Raw genomic sequence first — 14,661 nt, forward strand, 5'->3', positions numbered from 1 at the left:
AAGGGGTCAAGGATAGAGACTTTCTGACCTCATGGGGGAGAGGGGGAATATGAGTGGGGTGAAAGCCTAAAATGCGTCTAAATATTTTATTTTTGACATTTTTCAAAATCCATGGATCCACCTATGGAGCTCAGCAAGGTCACCATCCCCTGTAGAACTGAAAATCCCCATGCAGGTCATCAGAGGCCCGTCTCCCCTTTGTCCACCACTCTGCAACTGTGCCTCCTGGTGCACTACTTGTTGGGGGATGAAGTTACCTTGGATGCTGAGGGTCCTTGGGGGCCAAGACCCCTCCTGTTACCTCCAGTAAATCCCACACTGGGATTGCTGAGAGCTCATCAGAGGCACTGCCCCCTTTCTCCACTACTCTGCAAACGCTCCACCTGCAGTACTACCGGTTGGGGGATGAAGTTCCCTTGGATGCTGAGGGACCTTGGGGGCCAAGAACCCCTCCTGTTACCATGAGTAAGACCCATACATCAGGATTTCTGAGAGCTCATTGGAGGTCCATCCCCTTTCTCCACTGCTCTGCAAATGCACCTTCTGGTGCACTATTTGTTGGGGGATGAGGCCCCCTTGAATTCTGAGGGTCCCTCTTGTTACCTTCAGTAAGTCCCACTCAGCAGGATTGCTGTGAACTTGTCAGAGGCCTGCCCTCTTTCTCCACTACTCTACAAACGCACCTCCTGGTGCACTACTGGTTGAGGGATGATCTATTTGGATGCTAAGGGTCCTTGGGGGCCAAGAAACTCTCCTGTTAGCACCAGACTGTCCCACACAGCGGGATTGCTAAGAGGACGTCGGAGGCCCCATCCCCTTTGTCCATCACTCTGAAAACACACGTCCTGGTACACTACTAGTTGGGAGATGAAGATCTCTTGGATGCTGAGGGTCCTTTGGGGGCCAAAAAACCTCCTGTTACCACCAGTATGTCCCACATAGCTGGATTGCTGAGATTTCATCTGAGGCCCCACTCCCTTTTTCCAGCACTCTACAAACACACCTCCTGGTGCACTATTGGTTGAGGTGAAGTCTCTTGGATGCCGAGGATCATTGGGGGCCAAGAACCCCTCCTGGTACCACCAGTAAGTCCCACACAGTAGTATTGCTGAGAGCTGGTCAGAGGCCCTGCCCCCTTTAGCTAACACTATGCAAAAGGACCTCTTGGCACATTACTGGTTGGGGCATGAAGTCTCCTTGGAAGCTAAGAGTAATTGGGGGCCAAGAACCCCTCCTGCTATCATGAGTAAGACCCACACATTGGGATTTCTGAGAGCTCGTTGGAGGCCCTGTCCTCTTTCTCCACCACTCTGCAAATGCATCTTCCGCTGCACTACTTGTTCAGGGATGAAGTCTCCTTAGGTTCTGAGGGTCCTTGGGTGCCAGAAACCCCTCTTGTTACCTCCACTAAGTCCCACTCAGCAGTATCGCTGTGAGCTTGTCGGAGACCTCACCCTCTTTCTCCACCACTCTACAAATGCACCTCCTGGCGCACTACTTGTTGGGGGATGAAGTCTCCTTGGATGCTGAGGGTCCTTAGGGGCCAAGAAAATCTCCTGTTATCTCTAGTAAGTCCCACAAATCGGGATTGCTGAGAGCTCGTCGGAAGGCACCTCCCATTTTCTCCACCACTCAGCAAACGCACCTCCTGGCACACTACTGGTTGGGGGTTGAAGTCCCCTTGGATTCTGAGGGTCCTTGGGTGCCAATAACCCCTCTTGTTACCTCAAGTAAGTCCCACTCAGCAGGATTGTTGTGAGCTTGTCGGAGGCATCGCCTTCTTTCTCCTCCACTCTACAAATGCACCTCCTGGTGCACCACCGGTTGAGGGATGAAGTCTTTTTGGATGCTAAGAGTCCCTGGGGGCCAAGAACCACTCCGGTTACCACCAGTCAGTCAACCACAGCAGGATTGCTGAGAGGTCATCTGAAGCCCCACCCTCTTTGTCCAGCACTCTGCAAATACACCTCTTGTCACACTTCTAGTTGGGGGATGAAGCCCCCTTGGATGCTGAGCGTGCTTGGGGGACAAGAACCCCTCCTGTTACAACCAGTATATCCCACATAGCAGGATTGCTGAGATTTCATCATAGGCACGCCCCCTTTGTTCAGCACTCTTCAAAAACACCTCCTGGTGCACTACTGGTTGGGGGAGGAGTCCCCTTGGATGCCGATGATCGTTGGGGGCCACAAACCCCTCCACTTACCTCCAGTAAGTCTCACACAGCAGGATTGCTGTGAGTTGGTCAGAGGCCCTGCCCCCTCTCTCCACTACGCTGCAAGCGCACCACCTGGTGTGCTAGTGGTTGGGGGATTAAGTTGCCTTGGATGCTAATGATTCTTGGGGGCCAAGAACCCCTCCTACTACCACCAGTTAGTCCCACACAGCAGGATTGCTGAGAGCTCATAGGAGACCCTGCACCATGTATCCACCCACTGTACAGACTCATATAGCTACTTACACACCTACTCACAGACCCATATAGCCACTCACAACCCCACTCACCCACCCACACAGCTATTCACACACCCACTGACACACTCACACAGCTACTCACACACCCACTCAGATACCCACATAACCACTCACACACCCAGTCATAGACCCAAACAGCAACTCACACACCCACTCACTAACCTATACAGCTACTCCCACACCCACTTTGAAAGGTTAGAGGTTACAGTTAGCAAATAACGTTTAAAAAACTGTCAAAATTCACTGAAAAAAAACATAGATTACAGGGAAGTTATAGCTAGGCTTAGATTCCACTTGTACAAAACTATTGAAATTCAGCAGTTCAAGTTATCTGCGCTAACTATAACTTATGCCCCTGAAATGGACTGTTTATGACCTCACATATTACATCACTCATGGTATGGTCAATGACATCACTGATAACATCACTGATGATATCTCAAATGACATCACTGATGACATCATCCACAGAACCACTCATACATCCACTAGCACACCCACACAACAACTCATACAACCACTCACATACCCATACAACCACTCACACACCCACTCACTGAACCATAGAGCCACCCACACACTCACCCACCCATACAGTCACTCACACAGCCACTCACTCACCCATACAGCTACTGTCACACTCAATTATTTACCCAAACAACCACTCACACACCCAGTCACTCACCCATACAGCTCCTCAGCAATCATTCACTTACCCATACAGCTACTCATGTAGACACTCATTCTCCAATGCAATGACTCAGACAATGAATCCGTTAACCAAACACCCACTCAAACAGCCAGTTACTGCCACTTACACACACAGTCACTCACCCATACAGCCCCTCACATAGCCACCTAGTCGCCGATACAGTCACTCACATATCTACTTATAGACCCATACAGACACTCACACAGTAACTCAGTCACCCATACAGCCACTCATATACTCACTCAATCACCAAAACAGACACTCCCACACCCACTCATTCACCCATGCAGCCCCTCACACAGCCACTCACTCACCCATACAATCACTCACACACCCACTCACAATACAGCCAGTTACACAGCCACTCCCACACTCTTACAGTTACTCACATACCTACTTATTCACCCATGCAGGCACTCATACACCCACTTATTCCCCCATACAGCCACTCACACACCTATACTGCCACTCAGACATCCATTCACACATGGATACACACAGTCACATCCACTCACGAAATATAGGCTAGATTGGTCTACACAGAAGAAATTCAACAAATCGCTTCTGCTCTGATGACTCTTCAAAATGCCTAGATACTGGATAGGAGGGATCCTTATTTGTAAGTGCCCGAGTGTGTTCCAAGATTCGTTTTTAGCAGGATGAACAGTACTTCCAATGTACTTCATTTTGCAGGGACATACTAGGCAATACACCACAAAATTGGAATTATAAATAGTATATATGGTATAAAAACACAGATTGAATAACTGCATTACAAAATGAATGCCACATTAACCTGGTTTTATGACACAGAATCGTACATAGTCCTTCATCAGTTTTTATGGAGAGTTGACTGTCCAATCAATGGTATTATTGTTACATGATATAATGTAACAGATAGAGAAGTGAATTGACATTGAAAATGGCCAGGAGGCTGAAACGTGTTTGTAGGTTCTTATTTTGCAAGCCTCAATAAATTAATTGATATGCAGCTTCAGAGTGCGCGACAATTATGTTAATTAGAATTTCATAAAAAAGACCATCCTCATTGGTTGCGGCACCCTCTACGAGAGGACGGTGACCCTGGCGGAAATGTAAAACATATATATATATATATATATCCACAGCAAGATTCCTCACCCCGAAGAGAAAGAGACCAGAGGGACACACTATATATAGTGGGGGTTTACTTACCTTAGGGATACTCTTCAACATCCTGCACTCTACAGGGGTCTGCTAATTACCAACACAAAGTAAATTACTATAAGAAAAAGAAGAAAATTCTGTTTTCAGTCAGGCCCACCCATCATTTTTGTACTTCCAGTTTTCTGATGCAGTCTGAGTTTTGTATTAAAATATGCAGGAAATAATGACCTAGATGAATCAAAGAATGCTTGTTTTTTACTTTGAAGGTCTACCGATCATCATCGTGGGAGTCACCTTGGCGACATCATTTAATAAATATGTGGCAGACAATCACTGCTGGTTGAATGTTCAAACAGATATCATCTGGGCCTTTGTTGGGCCTGTTCTGTTTATCTTAACAGTAAGTGTTGGATGCATTTTAAAGAGCGAGAGAGAGAGAGAGAGAATGATTGATTCAGGCCTTTATACTGTTATCCAACACAAAGATAAATATTATTCATTCAATGAAGGTAATGAATGGATTGCTTAGGAAGTTTAATAAAGCTTTAATTTGCAAACTTTCCAGAAAGACTTACTTCCCCTCTTCAAATTAGTTCCCAAATGAGTCTTTGAAAGAAACATGCAAAACTTTTCTTTTTCCGACCAGTGCAATGTCTGTCTTCCACCAACTTTAAATTACCTTGAGGTTTGCAAGCATGCCAGTTATGTTTTACTGTATTTTTGTGTGGCCAGTACATCACCCTTTAAACTCATTGTGAGAGAGAGAAAGAGAGAGAGAGAGAAAGCATTGTCCATTAAATAGAGCCCTCTTTTAAAAAACTAAATCATCAATGCCTGCAGCAGTGCTTCTGTTCCTATGTGCAAAGAACAAGCATGACTGCCTTGAACATTCTTCCACTGCTTGGTCATGTACATCACACACTTGAACATAACATGATGCAGGTTTTGAGAATAGTTCGCTTTCTTAGGCTATCCATTAAGTTTGGCACATTCGATGAATTTCATCGGAAGCAAGAAGTCTAGCGTTAACAGTTTCACTTCTGAGAGGCAGGCATGGATGGAGCAGTCAGTAAGAGGCCGTCCTGCCCGTACCAAATATACCATTTCAAGCTGATAGCTCTAAGACCCACACAGCAAGTGCCCATTCAGTCAGATGTCACGTCGGCACATTTAGTCCCTGGGGCAGAATCAATCATACCAGATCAGTGTCTCTGGAAGGCATGAAGGGATGGGGTACAGTCTGCTGCCTTCTAGGTTCACCTTTGAGTTTCTCATGGTGCTGGGTCACCATATACTTGCATTGCAGCAGGAGCTGCTGTAGTGCATGTGATATCATTGTAGGTTGATGTTATCACACTTGAGATAGTTACATATAAGAGTTAAAAAAGCATCAGGGTTATTGACCAATAAAAACTTTACCCCCAGCCCAAGGTTCAAATAAAATCAATTGAATTTCTCCATAGCGGTTCATTAAATGTCAAAAAATCTATAATTGATGATTTTGCAGTCATTTAAGAACTTTGTGTCTCTTTAGCTGCAGGCATTTCTATTGGATTAATATGTGGAAGGACATGAGAGTCACTATTATCTTGTGCTCAATTTAACTGACGTTCTTTTTAGCACCGTGAGCGTGATTCTTCATTGCCTTTAGACACCTAAGTCAGTGTTCATATGCTCAAAATGTCATTTCTGATGGTAAACTCTCATCACTAATTCACAGAATCAGAAATGGGCAACTCCTACTCTTGCAAGTAGTTTCTGTGAATATTGCAATTTCCCCAGTATGGCAAAAACTTTGTTTTTGTAGGGCTAGTGGCGGAAGTGGGGTTGTGTGCACTGCAAGTTGGCCCTACTATTAAAAAATGGTGAATGCCTTCAAGTTCTAGTTTGTGGGCAGTCGCAAAATATTGAAAATAGGTTCCATGGTAAGAAAGTGCAAGAAATTGTGATCTTGGTTAAGGGGAGTGTGAGCCCTCCTCAAGCAATAGCCACAATCCATGCCAGGGTGAATCATAAACACTAAATTAATTTGTATTTAACCCTCTGGCAGCTTTTGCACAAAACCAGTCAGGCTTAACTTAGATGCAATGTGTAAGGCATTTTAGCAGCCCAGAACAGCAATAAAGGGAAAACACAATATGAGAAAAATCCCACACCAATTTAAAAAATAGCGTAAAATGTAATAGATAATTTGACACCAAAACAGTAAAATTCAAATCAGATATGTAATTTCAAAAATTTAAGGTAGAAATAGCACCTAAAAGCAAAAAGCGACAATTGTTGTTATCTGGTCATGCAAGACCAGGTGAAAGTCAGGCGTTCAGGCCGACTGAAATTGAGCATGGGCTGGATGCAGGGACAAGTTAGTCCAGCTGAAAAAGTTACCCTCTGAAGTTCAGTGCGAAGAGACCAGTTCACAGTGGAGGAGGCCGTAAGGAGCAAAGAGAGCGTTGCAGATGGTCGTCGCTGTAGTGCGAAGAGCAGGCTGGGCATCGTGGATGCTCATTGCTGTAGCGCGAAGATCTTGTCGAGCGTCATGGACAGTCATTGCTGGAGCTCGTCGTTGGCATTTACTGTGGGCTATCAATGCTGTTAGCAAGAAGTGCAGATCTCGGTCATTGCTGGCTGTCACTGTAGTGCAAAAACCGGGTTCACCATAGCTTTGGACGAGTGGTATGGGCTACAAGATCTTGGCGCGAATGGGCACATTCGCGGTCACGAAGAGGCCAAAACTTCAGGATTTCTCCTTGTCTTCTAGAGGAGCTCAACAGATACCACATCAAGGGTCCAGGACCTGGGAGGCACCTCTGGGAGATCAGGAAGTCACACCAGCAGAGGCAACCATGGCTCAGACAGGTCCAGTTGCAAGTTCAGGCAGGTCCAGTGCAGCAGGTCAGCTGGGCAGTTGGAGAGAGGCCTCTGGAGCTTATTGTGCTCATGTTACTCAGAACAGGAGGTCAGTCAACTGACCCCTTGAGTCACTTGAGCCTGGGATGAAGGTTGCAGGACAATAAGAGAAGAGAAGGCAAAAGTTTTGGGGGTGACCCTGCAGTGAGGGCCAGGTCCAACAGAACACTTACAGACTTGGGGCTTGATTATGAGTTCAGCAGTAAGGGAACCGCCATCAAAGCAACATCGGATTCCCCGCCACACAGTTAGCAGTCCGCCCGCCGAATTATGATGTTGGTGGTTTGTTGAAGGAAAGACCGCTGGTGTCCCACCGACACCGCCAGCCGTTTGCAGACTGCTGCAATGGCAGTAGGGGTAAAGCAGCTGTCAGAAGGCTGTACAGACACGTTCACTCCCATTGGAATTACGAGTTGGTTTCTGTTGATCTAACCATGGCAGGAAGAACGCCTGCTTCGAGTAGGCGGAATCAAGGGAATTAGGGTGCATACAAACCCATTTCCTTTTCGTCGCTTCGGTCTCCCATGTGAATCCCTTCCTCTAGGGCACCCCTTCACAGCAGCATCTTGACCCCACAGAAAATGACTCTGTTGGCGCCAAAATCCAGGTAAGTCCGTTTTGGACTATTTACCTGTTGACTGGACTGGGCACATCCTAATCTGGACTCCAGCGATGGTAAAGGACTCGTAGTAGGACATTTTTCACGTGTCATAAATATGTGTAAATGTAACACTTATGCAGTAAAAATATACACACCTGCATCAACACATATTGAAAAATGTTCCCAGCCGTCTGAAGCAGTGCCGCTGGCCCAGCAGTGACAGTCTTCTTTTGATCGCTGCTGCGGCAGTATGTTGGTAAGACCACCAAACTCAAACTCAGGCCCTTATTCTTTTCAAGACAGGAAGTGAAAGCATTTCCATGGTCGTAAAGGGGGTACTCCCAAAAATGGCGCAGTTGTAGGGGAAGAGGTTCTCCACTTAGGAAAGAAAAGAAAATTGAAACGAAAATGCATTTTTCTATTTGAGTACGCATGGATCTTTGCAACTTTTCTTTTAGTATTGCTAAATGTTTTCCACAATTTCAAAAAAGTTATACATTTACTCCTAATGCAGGAGAAATGCAACGAAGATGAATTTCTGACTTTTTAGCTGCAGTTTTGTTAATCATGACCTGTCTGACTTGGGGTACCGTGAGATAAAATCATTTCATGCACACTGTTAGCTTAATATATTTTCCAAAACATATTTTACAATAGCCAGATTTTGTAAATAAAAATGGCATTCTATAGCATAAAACACTTCATTTTGGTTAAAAATATTTATTTATAAATGTACGATGCAGTTTCATGTTAGTTCCTTACATTTAAGTAAAGACTATTTAGAAAATATTTAGGGCCAGATGTAGGTAAATGCATTTTTGCGATTCCTTAATAGCGATTTTTAGGGAATCACTATTAAGGACCCGCAAAATGCCATGTAGGTAGGAATCGCAATATTTTTTGAGATTCCTTATTATTCCTTAATTGTGAATCGCAAATTGTGATTCGCAATCAAGGAATATCTTCCCATTCATTCCTTTGGGCCCATAGGAATAAATGGGAATTGCGCACACAATGTGCGAGTACCCAATAGATACTCGCAAAACGCGTGCACATTTTGAAGGGTGCAAGGGTTCCAGAGGGACACCCTGTTGCACCCCTGAAATGTGCATGTGTGCACATGTGGCGCACATACATGCCCGAAGTGCATGAATGTGTGCCACATGGCACTTTTGAAAAAGCAAAAAAGTGTTATTTTAAAGAAAATCGCTAATTACCACCAACTTAAAATTGGTGGTAATTAGCGAGTCCTTAAGGCTAAATTGCACTTTCATTTGTGCTACTTACATTGCATTTAGGAAATTGCAATTTGTGATTCCTTAAATGCAATCGCAAAATAGGGAATCGCAAATTATGTGATTCCTTATTTTGCGAGGGGCTCATTGTGTGATACATTGCACACTGCTAATTTGCGATCGCAAACGCTGAAATTCTGCGAATTTCAGCGTTTGCGGGCGCAAGTTGGCTTCCTACATCTGGCCCTTAATCTTTTAAAAGAAAACTGTAGCAGTATTTTTGTAGATTAAAAAAACATTAAATAAAAATGAAGCCCCATTAAACCCAGAAAATTATTTCTTCAAGGTTAATGTAATTTAAATATGTTGCCTATAAATTATATGCTTTCGAAAGGCTTTTTATTTGACATGATGGGCATGGGGATTCATAAGTAATAAGGGGGTCTCCCTATAAGGCTAAGGGCTGGAAAGAGTGGGATTTAGGAGGATGCACCCCATTGCCAAGTTCCTTAATTTTTAGTAAAGACTATTTAGAAAATATATAATTTTTTTACATCTGTTACAGCATTTTGTAGATTTTTTTAAAAATCAGTAAATCAAAATTAAGCACTTAAAATCCAGAAGCGATTTCCTAAAGATTAATGTAATTTATATAGGTTACTAATAATTTAAATGCTTTTGAAAGGCTATATGTTTGTCATAATGGATGGACAGGCGGATGGGCAGGGATTCATAAGGAATTAGCTGGTCGCCTGTAAGGTTACTGGAGAGAAATGAAAATGCCATCCATTGGCAAGTTATTGTCAATATACCCATATGTAAAAGGAACTGTACTTTTACAAAGTAAAGCAGACAAATAAAACACATACAATAAAGTTACATAAAAATATATTATGGGAAAGTCAAAATTAAACTTAAAAAATAAACTTTAGCAAAAGAATGTTTAGGGAAACAATTTTAATAGATGGAAACAAAAGTAAGATGATAAATTAGAACAGTGTTCCTCGATCTCCTTCTCTAGTACAGCTATCAACATTATCCCAAAATCAATCGATTTGACTGTTCCTGTATATTTAACTTTGTGAATGGCCAGTCAATAGCCAGACACTTCCTGTCTCACCCTTTCTCATCAATGATCAAATAAACATTTAGTTAACTCTTTTTTTGTTGCCCATTGGCTAGTGTATGTTCAAATGATGGTTGGAAGTAATTCAAATTTAGTATTCAAATTTAGTAGGGCTTACTCGGAAGGGATTGGTGGTTATTCCCCTTTCTCATCTTTTCTCCTTTCTCACCTTTCACTCCTTCCTCTCTCTAAGCAAATGCTTAGTGAGGCACACTGTAGGAATATAGATGCACTGTGTTTAAAAAAAAAAGATTGTGAATGTAGATATTTGACTATATTCTGTTTCGGCCTACTTTAGCAATGTTTGTGAGTGTATGCTTTTCAAATAATAAATTCAATGCTATTGAAACATTTCCTGTTTTTGACTTGGGCATGGGCACTATTTTTCATCTAGACATTATTCGGTTATTTCACCTACGTTTTCTAAATTTTAGGTGAACACATTTGTTCTGTTTCGTGTTGTTATGGTGACAGTTTCCAGTGCACGAAGGCGTTCAAAGATGCTAACACCGAGTTACAGTCTAGAGAAACAGATTGGAATTCAAGTGTGGTAAGCGAAGAACAGTAAGCCAATACCTTCACAAATATGCATCGGAGGGCAATATCTTGTAGAACATATTGTTCCATCATCTGCACTTACACCCATGCACAGTGTGCTGATTTTTATTTATTTATTTATTTATTGATTTATTTTTAATGAAAAAGTAAAGAATAATCACATAAACATACACCCTCAATAGCCTACAACCCGGAGGCCGGCCGTTTCCTTTCTGTTAGGCGCTACACAGCACAGTTTATCCCACATCCCGGGGGTTGGGCACCACCGTACGCTGATACAGTAAATTGACATCTCTGACAAAAAGTGCAGCTTATCTTCCGCATGTCTTTTAGTCTGTTCCCTATTAGGGTCTACAAAGTTTTCTTCTTAAATCATTACATAAAACTTAACATCAACCGCCCCCTCCCCCCCACCCACTCCTGTCGAGAAACAAAAAAAAACAAAAAAGAAAAAAAAAACTTGTCAGCCGCTCCCCAGGTGCCCCCGACACCTTCAATGCATGCCTTGTCGCGCTCCCTAACCGTCCTACTTTATCTGACCAGCGCGCGCACATTTGAACACTGCCTAATGACCACTCGTGTCCTCTTGTTCTCAAGCTGTGCCCCGGAACGCACGCCCCCCTTTAAACAGCAATTCAATGCACCATCAGGCGTCATAGAACTGGACAGTGTGCTGATTTGTTATTATATTATCTAACAAATTCAACACTTTTGCACAAAAATGAATTCTTTTTCATAAGTATTTTATAAAGCGCGACCTTAACACTGCACATGAATCCTGGTTGACTTGTATCATTTACTTACGAAAGGTTTACCAAATGGTATTGTAGGATGCCTCACATAGAGGTAAACAATGTTTTTCAAATGTTTAAATGGTTGTGGTATAAAATTGAGTTCAATGGCAGTGTTTAAAGGAGTGTACAAAAATCTCACCTTGTTAATTTTTTCATTAAATCATTAATCAAAAACGTATATGCAATTGGTCCTTGTGTCTAAGTTCTGATAATAAAGAGGTCAAAAGACCCAATAGTTCAATAAATGAGTCTCTAAAATGAGAAAACAAAGAATTCATCATGAATAGCCCAATGATGTGCTAACAACACAAGATGAGTGATGACCTTTGAAGTGAAACTTTGCTGATCCACTCTATCGTTAAAGATGAGTTTAACCCTTGGATTGGACTATGATCACCTAAATGGGTTCAGAGTGTGAAAATGGAACAGGAGGAGTACTAATAGTAGGTTTCATTTAACTCTTTGTTTATTAAGATGTTTCTATCTGAGCAGTTATTTTTTTATATGTGCCTTGAACATACTGAACATTGATGCTTTCCTGATGTGGAGAAAAGGTATTCCAGCCTAATAGGGCATTTCTGGAGAAAGATCTGATCTGCTCAGGGTGCTCTAGAGGGTATATCAAGCAGGAGGTTGTAACCTCTACCCTTCTTTCATTTTCAGTTTCTGTGTCATGTATTTGGGAGTAATTAGATGCAGAGCTTTTTATATACACCAACAAAGGAACCTTAAAGTGTCAAAACTGTTCACATTGTAACAACGTTATCCCAGGAAATATCTTGAAACACCCCACTACAGGCAAGGATATTGTACTTCGACACACCAGTGATTGCAATACCTCCAATGTAATCTACGGGATCAAATGCCCGTGTGGAAAACTATACATCGGAAAAACTCAACGGAAAATGAAAATACGACTCACAGAACACAAAAGTCGTATCAGGACTCTGAGCAAAACCTCACCTCTAGCGTCGCACTGGCACGAATCAGGCCACTCGATATCGCAACTCAGATTTCAAATAATTGAGCATGTGGAGCAACGACAAGGAGTCAACACTCACCTGAGACTCCTACAAAGGGAGGTCTTTTGGATCAAATTCTTGGACACCATGACACCCATTGGGCTCAATGACAGGTTAGATATGTCATGTTTCATCTAATCACGCGATCACCAATCAAATCCAGCAACCCGAGGCTGATGGTTATACCCCACGTATGAGTTAAGCACCGCAGGACCACAACAAACATTCACACCAGCGCTATATGAGCAACAGCTACAGAGTAGTCTCCCTTTCTATTAGGTGCATTGTTTTTACTTATACACTCCATGGTCCCACACACACGCATACTTCTTCATATGTTCGGATTGCATAACATGAGCAGCAGCCCCCTCCCGTGAGGATTTAATCACTGTCTTCTACATATGGAAGGATTTCTTCTTTTTCTCTGTTTATGTATTGCATATGCGTAACCTAGACATTATTTCATGGATGACACCGTAGTTCCTTGGTTCCTTTAATTGCGGTATTGAAAGTTCATGTAGTGTATTTTATGGAGAACATCTCTTCTCCGTCATGCACACCTTTTTCGTGGTATCCGATCACTTTATTTTTCCTTTTTTCATCTTTTGGAGTCTGTTCCAAGATGGCGCTTTTGCGCGCCTTCCATGTTAACTGTGATATTATGATTACATCCCCCATTGCGCGCCTAGCAAGGTGGATGAATACGAGGCGTACTACTCCTTAGATTTTTTAGTCCATTAGACCTATCTTTTCCCTTCCCGTATTCCTTACATCTCACAGGTGTTTATACATTATTTCATCCTTCAGTTCCCTTACTCTGTTCCAAGATGGCGCCCTCGTGTGCCTTCTGAGTTTACACTCATTTGCTGACAGTACTCGCCCCCCAGGTTTGACCTTTCAGTCGTAGTACTTCCGGTTTGCGTTCCGGTTTCACATCATATAAGCATCCGGACCCTTTCAGTCCGTTGACAACTCGTTCATTTGGTGAGGCGTCCTGTTGGTTTCTCTCGATCGTAAATGATTTCTAGGTAAGGATTCTTCAACTGATAATTGCGGTGGTTTAACAGCCATACATTTTGACCTCGCGCCGTTTTTAATTCCCGGTTTTCTTCCTTTTTCATTTCCTTTCTACAGTTCACTACATACTTAGAATTAAGGTAAGATCTTCACCTGCCTTTAATGCCCTGATCATGTTTTCATCAAATAGTTTTGTCCTTCAAGTAAACTCCCATGACTTCTCTCGTCACTGTCCGTTGACATGTCCTATTCTTTCTACACAGTGCCAAAAAGTATCTCGATAGAGGTAAGACTATGAATCCATTGCGTCACCGCATATAAATGTTCACTCTCTTTATGCAAGGTCCCAGTTGCTAAATTAACCCCACATGGTCCGTTCTTTACATCCACAGAATCACGAGGTTCCTCACTCAACAGAGATTAAACATTACACACTCACAGGTAACTCGTTTTCAGGTGTGCTTGGAACGCATTAGATTTCTAGAGATTGAGCCCCTATCAACAATTTAAACAATGAAACGGTTTATTTTTTATTTTTCAGACTGGCCCCTGACGAAGGAACAGTGGTTCCGAAATGCATTGGGCATTCATTTCTTTGTTGTGTTGTAAATATGTTATATATTGAAATGTTGATAACAAGCGTATTGGATTTGTGTTACACATGAATACTGTATGTAAATGAGTTTTATGCATACAGCTTATGAATTTGCCCTGGTACAAACCGCAATAACTTTATTTGTTGTTCTACAACTGAAAACAATGAAATAATTCAGTGAATATTTTGTTTCTTTGCTGAAAATTAAAAATATTATGAATTTAAAATTGGTTAGTGTCAGCTCAGACACTTTGTGAACAGTGCTCAGCTATAAACAGGTCCGCATCCTGTCACTATTCGTTTTCGAGCTTTTTATATTAGACATGTTACTTTCAGCAATTTTCAGCCTACAAGCGGCTGCCAAACACGTTATGTGTGTGCTGCAGCAATATGCTTGAATTTGTTTGTGTTACTCAGGAAACAAACTACCATATGAACTACTCTCTGTGGGACAATGCAGTTCTGAAGCAGTG

The 14,661-nt window shown here is 42.5% G+C and overlaps 1 protein-coding gene across 1 annotated transcript in view; it reads left to right on the forward strand.

The window, feature by feature from the left end:
• ADGRD2 (adhesion G protein-coupled receptor D2) overlaps positions 1 to 14,661 on the forward strand; it is a 493,199-nt gene that overhangs the window by 238,693 nt on the left and 239,845 nt on the right. Inside the window, exons 18-19 of the mRNA XM_085613752.1 lie at positions 4,600 to 4,733; positions 10,637 to 10,752. Of these exons, the coding sequence (XP_085469878.1) occupies positions 4,600 to 4,733; positions 10,637 to 10,752 (250 nt within the window). The remainder of the gene's footprint in view (positions 1 to 4,599; positions 4,734 to 10,636; positions 10,753 to 14,661) is intronic.

This window comes from Triturus cristatus, chromosome 1_2 (assembly GCF_964204655.1).
Source record: "Triturus cristatus chromosome 1_2, aTriCri1.1, whole genome shotgun sequence".
Taxonomy (NCBI): Eukaryota; Metazoa; Chordata; class Amphibia; order Caudata; family Salamandridae; genus Triturus; species Triturus cristatus.